This window comes from Triturus cristatus, chromosome 10 (genome assembly GCF_964204655.1).
Source record: "Triturus cristatus chromosome 10, aTriCri1.1, whole genome shotgun sequence".
Classification (NCBI taxonomy): domain Eukaryota; kingdom Metazoa; phylum Chordata; class Amphibia; order Caudata; family Salamandridae; genus Triturus; species Triturus cristatus.
In genome coordinates this window covers 819805311-819818379 of record NC_140593.1, presented here as the reverse complement: position 1 = coordinate 819818379, position 13069 = coordinate 819805311, and the positions used below count along the sequence as shown (strand labels likewise).

At 43.7% G+C, this 13069-nt stretch overlaps 1 protein-coding gene across 1 annotated transcript; it reads right to left on the bottom strand.

Moving 5' to 3' along the window:
- Positions 1–2283: 2283 nt before the first annotated feature.
- Positions 2284–6152, bottom strand: LOC146790066 (hemoglobin larval subunit alpha-like). The gene is made up of 3 exons (XM_085628423.1): positions 5987–6152; positions 3356–3560; positions 2284–2598 (listed from the first exon to the last, which is right to left on the bottom strand). The coding sequence occupies exons 1-3, from the start codon at positions 6079–6081 to the stop codon at positions 2470–2472; spliced, it is 429 nt and encodes a 142-aa protein (XP_085484549.1). The 5' UTR covers positions 6082–6152; the 3' UTR covers positions 2284–2469.
- Between the last annotated feature and the right edge of the window lie 6917 nt (positions 6153–13069).

The following is a 13069-nucleotide window of genomic DNA, read 5'->3' as shown; positions in this document are numbered from 1 at the left end:
GATATCAGACGCAGGAATGTAGAGCTGAGGGACGGCCAATAAACTTCAAAACAGTGAAATATAAATTAACATATTTTCGGTGCAGTAAATGTGATTATCTGTCCAATGTGATAGAGTGGATTTTCAAGGTCATCCAATATCAGTAGGGCGAGGAGTTACACTATGACCAATTTAAGAATATAAACTACAGGAGTAGAGGGGTGACGTGTGGTCATTCGGGTTACAAATCACTTTTATACTTGCAAGGTCAGTGAATTAAGTGCCATTATATTTGGGAATAGGGACATCTGAATTTACAGTTCTTAGAAGCAGTAAAAGTGTGATGTTTGGAGCTATATTAAAAACAGCAAAGGAGAATACACACATTACCACAGGCAAGCCAATGCTAAGAGTGCAGGCCCAACAGAACTAAGGGTTATGACCGTAGTAGGATGATATGCAGGGCTGTAAGTGGGGTGAAAAAATGGGGGTCTCTCAAAGGGGCGTGATCAGTGAATTAGAGATGTGGATTGAAAACACGTAATTTAAAAATCTCTGCTTAGCATAGTGTGGAGCCCGACTTGTATTTTGTTGTTTCTGTCATTGCATCCAGATATATGATACAAGTAACGTCATACCTGCAACAAGTCAGAACTATTGGCTTTGTCAACGGTTGTTAGTTGCATAAGATAAATAAGAAGCAACTATGGCTTGTATATAATATTGAAAAAGATTCCACTTAAAGCATTGGTGACACTGCGACAATGTTGCTGCTCCGGAGTTTCAAAAAGAGAAGGGAAATCCAGGAATAAAATGACTCTCTTTAAAGGATTGCCCTTCCCCTACAACGCTCACCTGGCATGACTTAATGCCGTAACTTCTCCACTTGTGAGAAGTGAGCAGTGTGAGCATGCGCACATCGATGGAAAAAAACTGCCCGCCTGTGCCAGGGCACAAAATAGAGCTCGATAGAGACCTGTTTCGAGGCCCCCTTTAAAAAACTGCTGCTGCTCAGCACTGGTGAGACCCGGCACACTCAAAGCCCTGATGATATGTAACAGGGATGCTCAGAAGTACAGTGTACAGTATAGTACTTTGAATTTCGGACAATTTCTCACAAAATCAACGGGTATCAAGGAATGGCACGCTAGATAACCTGTGCGCCGTGTAGCGATAGCTTGAAAAATCTATAGGGTCACTAAGGTTGAGACTGAGGCTGAGAGTGGTCAATTACCTAGAAGAACAGTACATTTTGTGTGTCCTCGTTCCCCATGCATGCACTGCATGCCTCGTTCCCTTTACAACAGAACCCATGTGAGGACACCAGGAGGGGTGGACTTAATTTGAACCGGTGGTTTCCAATGTTCAGGACCGGCACGTAACTCCGGCACATATTTAATGCAGTCCATCACATGGTCCATCACGTGGTGGCGCTGTCAGCCTATTTCTTTACAAAAAAAGCAAAGTGTTCCTCAATTAAATATATAACTAAAAGTAATAATACTAGGGCGCATAGGCCATTCTTAAAGCTTTGAGTTACATAGTAAAGTTAAAATTGTAACATTTGTAGGACTATAATGGCAAGTATGTGTCGGTAGTGCTGGTATTTGGCAGCGCTGGCTGGCATCTGAAGTGGCATAAGCAGCAGTGCCTTCCTGAGAAATATCTTAGGCCATGGCACTTACTATTTTACAAATTAAGCACTGAAGAGAAGGGATACGGGGTGAGTGATATGGGATAACAAAAGCACATACCATCTCCTGCCTCTGATATGTACCAGCACTGCTACTTTGCAAACCTTCAATATTTAAATTACCATGTTTAGAGTGAAATGAAGAGTACGTATGATGTGTCTTGATAGATATCCCCACTTTGATATTTTATTTTTAAATGTGCATAGATTTGTTCGTACAGCGAAAGTATAGGTCACCTCTAGTTTACACACTTAATTTGTGGATTAATAAAACACCAGGTCGCAGGGCAACATCAAGAGAATATGACCAGACAACTTAAAATGCACAGGTGCGACCGCATGACAGGTCTGGGTTTGCAAAGATGTGGCACTGCCAGAGTTAACTGTTCCGGGCGCCATGTTCGGCGGTAGCTTTTGCAAGGGTGATGACAGGACTACGAGATGTGGGACCTTGGTGCTGACGCCCCGGACACCTAAAGGCAATATTGTAATGACTATTTGTAAGCACTTCCTGATTTGTTTTCAGGTAGGTAATCAGAGTGTGGTCACAACGGTAGTTTGACAGAAGGAAACATAATAGGCTAATAAATGAAGAGTTAGAAAAAAGACTATTAAGTTACTTTATCATTTTTATTAAGATGTCACAAAAGAAACAAGCGACCACATCTGATGGAGCAAATTGCACAAAATGATGGCTAGTGTGCGTACTGATAGTCTCTGAACTGCCAGCAAGTTCCTGTGTGTGGCATCACGGCGGCCATCTTGTCATCCCTGTAGACAATCTTCTCGCGCGGATTTTATCGGTACTTGGAGGTCAGGACGGAAGACACCGCAGCCAGGAACTTGTCCCAGGCGGCCTGGCACTGAGGGGTGAAGTCAGCAGGGAAGTGGGCGGCCAGTGTAGCCTGAATGCAGTGGGACAGCATCTGAGAGAGAAGAAAAGCAAAAGTTAAACACCACAACTATGGAGCAGTGCAGCATACTGGAGAAAGAAAAACAAAGAACCCATATACAACATGGCATCTGGAGCCTCCATTCCCAATGTAGGAAACCCTTTACAGTCGAGTTGTCACATCTCATCACTTTTAACAAAGAAATCAGGTGGCAGCTCAAATCTAATACATTATTACAGTTGAGTTTTGACATTATAACGCCTCCTGCCACAGCCAAAAGCCAAGGCGAGAAGCATATTATGCGGTGTATGCTGTACATTCAAAATTAAGTGGAAAAAGGAGCGCCAGCAGAATCGCGTAATTTCAGTGGCCACGAATACTGGTCGGGGTCATATGCAGTCGGGGTTCTGAGATCACCACAATGGATGATACAACTGTGCAGATATACAGTACTTAACACGTTTAAATGAGCGTTGTTGCTTATGGACACGTATGATGATTTTTTTTTATCACCTAGCCATTTTTTGGCTTTTCTTCACCATGCCTCGTGAACAGCGACATCTGTGTCAGAGAGGCCTCACTACTGGCTCTCTTGGGTGCACAAATAGCTTATTGATAGGATGCTCTGTATCTATCAATTTCAGAACTTTGAAAAGTGTGTTGGAGGAGCACTTATGTGCACAACCAGCCACTTTGAGATGCAATGCTGTGAAATAGGCTAAATGCTACAGCTCATAGGTGCTTCTTTTAACACAATTAGATACGTCATAGTAAAGTGATCTTGGCTCACCTGGAAGTTTCCGGGGTCCACGCGGAGGTTGTAGGCGTGCAGGTCGCTCAGTTTACACAGGGCCTGGTCCAGGCTGTCAATGTGCTTGGCTGCCTCGCCGATGGCGCCCAGGACCTTGCCCCCATGCCGCTTCACGTCAGCAGAGCCCGGGCTGAGGTCGAAGTGGCTGAAGTAGGTCTTACTCTGACCGAAGCTGGCAAACAGCCTGGAAAAGAGTGCGTCGTGTTTAATGCACCCAGTTAGAATAACATAGTATATACTACTTGACAGGAATGTTACCTTCTCACCTGGCCTCCCGTTTACAGATGAAAATAAATTGCGTTATTGGCGTTAGTAAAAAGATAGGACAAAATATGTATCCAAGCATCATACTCGGGAGCAGCCCTACTGGCACCCAGCCTAATTGACTAGTGCGTTGTGAGGTGGTGGTCGAAGTTTCTGCCCGGTCCTAACACTGCTTCTAAACGTGCTTGTGCAGGGTCGGATAGCAACAGAAAATAGGCTCGGGCACCAGAATGAAAGCGGCCAACATTAGTGAATTAGACAGCTGAAAAAGTGGTCTATGTTTGCAGACTGGGGAAGTTTTGAACTTCTAAAAACACAGTGTACAAGACTTTTGCAAGGTAAGGAAGACTGCGAGGAGTTTCGTTTTCTACAGGCAATATTTGTTTTAAAATCAGGGAAATAAAGCAACAGTAAAAAGCAGCCCACCAGACGTTAAAACCCAAAACCCTGGCCCAATAACAGGTTAGAAAAATGGCCCATACACTGACCTGTAAGACAAGACCCTTGGGCACTGCCTGATTGCCCTATGGGGAGCGCCACTGGAATTATGCTGCATGGGAGGGCCAAATTATGCAGCAGTGTTGACTAAATTATGCAGCAAGAAAAGACAAATATTGCGGCATATTGTGCCACATTTGTTAACATTGTCTGGGCATTGGTTGCACCTCAGTGGTACCAGTATAACACCAATATATAGCAATGAGCAACAGAAAGGTGACCAGTCAACCTTTGCAAAGTGTCTTCCACTGCACAGCGACATGAACTGCTGCATTTTACTAACTTTTGAATCGTTTGAGCTAGAAACAAAATATTTTTTTGCTAAAATCTGCAGATTATGCAGCAGATGATGTATCATGTGGCAAATCCATCATTATGCAAAAAAAAAAGCTGCACAATTGTATAATTCCACTATCTCTGCCTATAAGCCAGTTCGACCTTGTGTTTGTGTGCATGGCTTTAACCACACGAGTGAACATAGCTCGAGTGCATGGCTGTAACCACACGAGTGAACATAGCTCGTGTGCATGGCTGTAACCACACGAGTGAACATAGTTTGAGTGCATGGCTGTAACCACACGAGTTAACATAGCCCGTGTGCATGGCTGTAACCACACATGAGTGAAAATAGCTCGTGTGCATGGCTGTAACCACACGAGTGAACATAGCTCGTGTGCATGGCTGTAACCACACGAGTGAACATAGTTTGAGTGCATGGCTGTAACCACACGAGTGAACATAGCCCGTGTGCATGGCTGTAACCACAAATGAGTGAAAATAGCTCGTGTGCATGGCTGTAACCACACGAGTGAACATAGCTCGAGTGCATGGCTGTAACCACACGAGTGAACATACCTCGAGTGCATGGCTGTAACCATGAGTGAACATAGCTTGTGTGCATGGCTTTAACCACACGAGTGAACATAGCTTGTGTGCATGGCTGTAACCACACGAGTGAACATAGCTCTCTTAATGGGATGTGCTCTGTCTTGGTCTACCGGTCTCGAAGACTCCAGCCTCTAGGCCAACCTCTCATAGCCTCCACATAGCTTCTTACCACCTCACCCCTTTGAGTCTAACCTATTACTTGTTCTTTCCATGCTGTACCCTCATAACCCCTACCCACACCTCCAACACACTGGCCCCTTCCCATGATTAAGATGGACTCTACCCCCTTACGAACATCCCATGGGCTCAAACCCTTCACCTATGCCTTACAGCTTGTTTCAAAGAGCCCTATGTCCACATGGGGTAACCTTGTCACACCACACAAAGGGGCTGTCATTTTTAACCTCCTACCTCAAAGGCTTTACCCTCTTACCACCTCTCCCTCAGCGTGCAGGTCGTATTACCCCAATGCCCTCACCTTCAGCCATCATGCCTTATGCTGTCATCTCGTGCACAGTGAGGAAGGCCTCTCATGTTTTCAGGGGATATCGTCTCCTCACTTGGTAGCACACATGGCCTTACGCCTATTCTCGGCCTTGTTTCTCATTGGTAGGGGTGGAATTTAAAAATGCTTCTTGCACAAAATGGCTGCTGGCCAAGGAGGGGGAACCTCCTGTGCGCTTTCCCTAGAAATGACAATCATGCCACCCTTACCGAGGCGTGTGGGAGTGGCAGCCTATAAAGGAATGAAACTATGCATGCAAAGAATGTGTGCCCATGGGGACGACAAGAAATGTTTTCTTCAGTCAAGCAACAGCCAGGAAATTACACCACAAGGGCCCGATTAATTGAGCCACTTACATTTCAGCAAAACGGATCTAATCAAATTGCTTTTCAATGAGGCCGATTTACACACAAAGTCAGAGTCATGTGTGGCGTGTCCCTCTCCATAGTCCTCACCTGTCCAGGGCTTCTCCCCCGAGGGCATCGCAGTGGCCGGAGATCTTTCCCCAGAGACCGACCACCAGGGCCTTATCTTCAGCAGACAGAACCATCTTGAGCGGTGAGTGCTGGCGGGCTCAGGATTCACAAGAGATGGAAGTTGGAGACAGTCGGTGCTGTGTGCTGGGCAGAGCCCCTTTTAAAGGGGAAGGGGGCCGAGGAGCCTGGCAGCCTTCCACCGTGATTGGCCAGTTTTGGGTTCCACCCAAGGAGGCGGGGCTATCTTATCTCCCTGAAACACTGCCAGGGCGTAGAGGTGGTCTGCGCATTGTGACGTGCAAAGAGGCCCTATATGTGGCTCAATTACTTGACTCTGCCCCAGGAATGGAGAAGTCAGAGATGCTCTTTAAATATTATGACATCATTTTCATCATACAATATGCAAGGATCACTGGTAACACCGTATAACGAACAAAAATACATTAACTTATTTTTCATATTGATTAGGTAGTGGGTGCCCACCCCAAAGCACTGACGTAAAATCGGTAACACTTCTTAATACAATATGGTAGATGGAATCACTCCGAAAAACCTCAGTGTGTCAGCTTAAAGCATTTTACTCTCCATAAGTCTGAAAATGAATCTGATAAATTCGAAATACACATACAATCTGTCAATTGTGCGGTGACAGGGGTGACAGATGAACACTCGGTCGAATGGTGTTCATTATAGTGGAATACGGTACTCGCGTTACCACACTGCTTGTTGTGCTGACGCAATTCGAAATTCCACGTTTAAAAAAAATGTTTTGTAAAAGAAGAAGTATTTAGATTGACAAAGTGGATTTGTAAATACCCAGTGCTCTTGTTAACATTACATTTTCGATGCATTAGATCGCGTGTTCATTCACTCATTCGCCTATGTGTTTATTCTTGCATCCATTCCTTCACGTGTGTTGTAATTGAGTCCTGGTGCCTCAGGAGGCAGTGGCCACTCCTGAACGTCACCTGGAGGCTGACTGAGTGCTGCTAGGCCAGTCTGTGGTATCGCTCACCCGCCACCGGCCGTTAATGTTTGAACCTCTGATTGGCGAGGGATCATTTCTGCCACAAATGTGTCTGCTCCAAAAGTTGCCTTTTTAAAGCCTGTATATATCTCATGCACACAACAGTAGACATCACTGAGGACGTTTGTAAACTATGACTGGTATAGTGTATTTGGGATGTGTTATGATGTTTTAATATGATATAGCATATTTTATAATGTAGTGTTTTAATCTGGCTATGACCATGCATTTTAAAGAATTTTATTATGTCGGTATCTTGTACCCCATAGTTGTCAGCACCCTGCACTTTAAAACATCATGAGTTCGTAGCCTCTTTATAGGTATCTTGTATTTTTGATATTAAGGCCCCGGACAAACCCTGTAGAAAAGACTTATTTTAAATATTTTAAGATCATCTGTTCATATTATTGTATTATGAAATGTGTAAATGTTTTGCTCTTTCTTGGATGTTTTAATATCCGAATAAAGATATTTTGATGGTGTCTGCTCCAAAGACTTCTAATAGAAGCCTACTGCCACTTGGGGGCAACAGCTGCACGGCTATAGGAGCCACATATCTCAGTGTCCACTGTCCATTCTTGGGCCTTCCACGGTTTCCCGCTTTCCCCCTTCTTACTCCTGTCTTGGAATAAATAAAGATACACGCACGAATTTGCATCATGAGTCGTGTCCATTTATTGGAGCATCCAACCGCTTCAGAAACAGGACTGCAACTGTCCCAACCCACTGTTCAGGAGTCAGAACATGGAACTGCGTAGAAACATCAACACTGTTAGCCCAAGAAGACAACCAGGTAAGAATGCAAGTGATGCTGTGGAACCATCACAGAGGCCACACATTCTACCACGTTAACTTACCACAACTCCTCCGTTCATTGGCTGCATATGTCACCCACTGCCGGCACCTGTTCCCCTTGCAGAGGTGCTGCAGGCGATGGCCACCGCCCAGGAGCCCAGCAAGACCAAGAAAGAAAGTGACATAGTTAGCGTTGACCACTCCAGATCTTTGGTAACATGACGTGTTATCAGCTAAAGTCCAATTTTCTGATGTCACACATTACACCACTGTGGACATTACTCAAGCTACCGTTCTGATGGCACACAGTACAGCAACATCAGGCTGATACAAGTTTAGCTGTCTGATGACACAGTGTGTGTCAGATTATCGAGGTACTAAATGTTTACCTACAACAATATTAACTCCAGAATATTGACTACCACTAAACTGACGAAGTGTGCATAGGTAAATAGGTAAGTGAATACCTACTATTATTAAGCCTACATTTACTTTCACAAACACACACACACTCACACACACACACTCACATATATATATATATATATACACACACACATAGATACATATATAAAACACTACTGAAAGGAGACGCGTTTCGGCTGAGCCAGCAGCCTTTCTCAATCCTGGTAATTACTCTCTTGATTGCCTCCTTTATAATTACGTGACATTAGAGAGGAAGAAAATACTTCCATTTAAATATTGGTCGTTTTAGTACTCCTAAAATAGGTGATTTTGACACAATGCTTTGACTATTCAATAAAAAAATAGTCCAAAACAAATGAAATCATAATTACAATAGTCTTTCTTGTGCAAAAAAGAACGGATACTATAAGTGTTCCAAGTGTCACCCTTAATATCACATCTACTAGCTATGTAGCCACAGTTTCCAGCATTATATTCCACAATTGTTTCGTTGCTTTTCAATACCTGTCTTCATAGATGTTGCATTGCTGGATTTTTTGCATAATTATAGATTTGCTGTATTTGCCACATAATCCATCATCCGCCACACAAAAAAATGTTTCTAACTCAAAACAGTTCAAAAGTTACCTAAAACACAGTGAAGTGTTGCAGTACAGTGGAAGGCCCTTTGAAAAGGTTGACTGGTCAGCTTTCTGTTGCTCACTGCTCTATTTGGGTGTTAAATAGGTGCTGATGAGGTACAACCAATGCCCAGACACTGTTCACAAGTGTAAAAAGAAAATAAATTATGAAGCAATACTGTCAGAAAATGAGCTGTATTACGCTACATCATTTTGTTTTTCATTTTGCATAATTTACTCAACCATGCCACATAATTTGGGCCTCCCATGCCACATTATTCCAGTGGCCCTGGTTATAGTTTGGAACACTTTATTTATTCTTTCTATACAAATCTAACTTACACTATACGAACATTAGAAATTCTAAAGATATAGTTACAACTTAAATTTGTAATTTACACAACTAGGGTTATAACATAAATTTATAATTCACACACTACCTTCAATTTACCATAAGTATTGCACCTCTGTATCAGTCTTGTGACCTCACTCGCCACACTACATTAACTCGCCCTCCTCCATGTACTACTTAAACACTTGCATATTACATCACTGATACCATGTGGAATCATAACATTCATTACAACCCTTATGACATATTAAATTTCATAATTTCTGAGAACACAGTGCATGGTAAAGTGGCGAGTTATAGTTAAAGTAGTGTGGCAAGTTAGGTGACAAGACTGTGTACAGAGGTTCACGAATTAGAGTAAATGAAGGTGGTGCGTAAATTATAAATTTAAGTTACAACTGATGATACGTAAATTATACATTTAAGTTGTAACCATAACTTCATTATTTCTAATGTTTGTATGGTGTAAGTTGGGTTTATATAGAAAGAATGAATAACGATTTCCTAACTATAGCTTATCTTTAACCTTTTTTTAATTGAATTGAAATTGTTTTTATTTTTTATAAACATTTGTTTCAAATCATAATGTTTAGTGCCATTTAATTGAGTGTTGTTAAGTGCAACATCATAGAGTTAGTGAAAGACAGTGTTGTACAGTCTAGTGCCATACAGTGTAGCGTTGTAGAGTGGACTAGAGTTGAGTGAAGTAGAGTGGCATGGCATTGAATTGCTTATAATGGAGTAAAGTGTTTTACAGTGGAGTGGCTTGGTGTATTGTACAGTGGAGTGGAGTATCATAGAGCGGAGTGGTATGTTGTACAGTAAAGTGGCGACTTGAACAGTACAGTGAAGTGTCGTACAGTGGAGTATCGCTAAATGCAGTGTCATAGGGTGGGGTGTCGTGGAGTGGAGTATTGTTGAGTATAGTGCCATGCAGTGGCATAGAGTTGGGAAGAGTGTTGTAAAATATAGTGGCATAGAGTGGGGTAAAGTTCAGTAAAGTTTCACACAGTTCAGTGTTGTGTAGTGGAGTGTCGTCCGGTAGAGCTTCAGAGAGTATCGTACAGGGAAGTGTGATAGAATGTGGTGTCAGAGAGTGGTGTGTCATACAGTGGTACAGTGTTGTACGTGTAGGATAGTGTCATAGGGTGAAGTGTTGTATGATATAGTGGAGTGACATGTTGTAGAGATGAGTGGAGTGGCATGTGCCACAGTGTCATAAATGTAGTACAGTAATGTAGAGTCGATGGGTATATAGTGGAGTAAAGTGTAATATAATGGCATAAAGTGTAGTAGAGTTTTGTAGAGTGGAGTTGCATAGAGTACAGTATGGTATCGTACAGTGGACTGGAGTACAGTGGAGTGTCGAACAGTGGTGTAGAGTGGGCTAAAGTATCATACAGTGCAGTACAGTGGAATGGAGTTCAGTGGCGTCACGTAAGATAGAGTGTAGTAAACTGTAATACAGTGGAGTGTTATGTTGTACAGTAAAGTGGCATGGAGTGAAGTGGAGTGGCCTGATGCATCATACAGTGTAGTAAAGTGTCACAGAGTGGAGTGCTGTTTGGTGCAGTGGAGTGGAGTGGCATGTCGTAGAGTGCTGGAAAGTGAAATACAGCGGAGTACAGTGGGGTTGCATAGAGCGTTGCAGAGTGTAGTAGAGTGAAGTGGTATAGAGTGTTGTAGAGTGGAGTGGCATAAAGTCAAATAGAGTGGAGTGGCATACATTCGAGTAGTGAAGTAGGGTGGAGAAATGTGTCATAGAGTACAGTGGAGTAAACGCTGGTAGAGTGGTGTAGAGGTAGTTGTGTGGAGTGTGGTGGAGTAGAAGTGTTGTTGAAAGGCATAGAGTTAAGTACAGTGTTGTACAGTAGCATAGAGTGTTGTAGAGTACCCTTTTATAGAGTAGAGTGTTGTAGAGTGTAGCAGCATACACTGAAGTGCCATACGGTGGCATAGATTGGGGTAAACTGTCATACAGTAGAGTCGAGTGAAGTGGTGTAGCGTAGAATGGACTAAAGTGGCAGATAGTGGAGTGGCATCTTGTATAGTACAGTCCCATGGAGAGGACTACAGTCTAGTGGGTAGCATAGAGTGGAGTAAAGTGAGTGGCGCGGCAAGTCGTAGAGTAGAGTGGTATGCTGTGTCGTAGAGTGTGGGAAACTGTTGTAGAGTGGAGTGGCATAGAGAATGGTACAGTGTTGTAGAGTGGAGTGATGTAGACTAGAGTGTGGTAGAGTCTGATACAGTGGAGTGGCATACAGTGTTATAGAGTCGAGTTACATACAGTGACATTGAGTGGAGTGGCCTAGAGTGGAGTAGAGTTGAGTGGAGTAGTATGTTATCGCATAGAGTGGAGTAAATTCTGCTGGAGGTGCATAGAGGGAGTTGCGTAGAGTGTTGTGAGTGGAGTACAGTTCAGTATAGTGGTTTAGAGTGGACTGCAGTGTTGTATAATGACATGGACTGCAGAACAGTTTTGTACTAGGAATAGTGTAGAGTGGACTACAGTTTGGTAGAGTGGAAGGGCGGAGAGTGTCGTACAGTGAAGTAGAGGTTCCTGGGCAGAGTAGACTCAAATGGCATAGTTTGGAAAGGGGTAGAGTGTAGCATCGCACAGTGTCGTCGTAGAGTGTTATATCATACTGTATGGTGGAATACAGTGTCAGGCGTAGAGTGTTGAGGCGTTGAGTTTTGTGGTGTACAGTTGAGTGGTGTAGAGTGAAGAGGTGTAGAGTGGAGTGGCGTACAGTGGAGTGTCATAGAGTGGAGTTGCATAGAGTAGAATAGTGTAGAGTGGAGTGGCATACAATGGATTGGCATACAGTGGAATAGCGTAGAATAGAGCGGCGTAGAGTGGAGTGGTGCACAGTGGACTGACATAGAGTGGAGTGATGTACAGAGGAAAAGCGTACAGTGGAGTGGTGTAAAGTGAAGTAGCATTCACTGGAGTGACATACAATTGAATAGCAAAGAATGGAGTGGTATACAATGGAATGGTGTACACTGGAATGGTGTAGAATCTAATAAGAAACAGTGGAGTAGCATACACTGGGTTGGCATACAATTAAATAGTGTAGAGTGGAGTCCGGTACATGGAGTGAGGTACAGTGGAATAGCATATTGTGGCGTGGCGTACAGTGAGGGTGTACAGTGGACTAGTGTGGAGTGAGAGGCATGGCATGGAGTGGAGTGGTGTACAGTGGAAAACCGTAGTGTGAATTGGGGTAGAATGGATTGGCATACAGTGGAATAGTGTAGAGTGGAGCGGCATGGAGTCGAGGGGCGTAGAGTGGAGCGGTGTAGAGTGTAGTGGCGTACAGTAGAATAGCATAGATTGGAGTGGCAATGTGTGGAGTGGTGTAGAGTGGAGTGGAGTACAGTGGAATAGCATAGAGTGGAGCAGCGTTGAGTGGAGTGGCATAGGGTGGAGTGGCGTAGAGAGGAGTGGCATAGAGTGGATTGGCGTACTGTCGAATGTCGCAGAGTGGAGTGGCACACAGTGGAATAGCATAGAGTGGAGTGGCGTACAGTGGATTGACGTACAGTAGATTAGCACAGAGTGGAGTGGCGAATAGTGGAGTGTCATAGTTTTGGGGTGGCTTACAGTGGCATAGCGTACAGTGGAGTGGGGTAGAGTAGAGTAGCATATACTTGAGTGGCATACAATGGAATAGCATAGAGTGGAGCGGCATACAACGGAATAGCATAGACTAGACTGGCTCACAGATGAATGGCGTAGAGTGTAATAGTGTAGAGTGGAGTAGCATACAGTGCAGTGCAGTACAGTGGAGTGTCGTAGACTGGAGTTGCATACAGTAGAATGGCGCACAGTAGAGTGG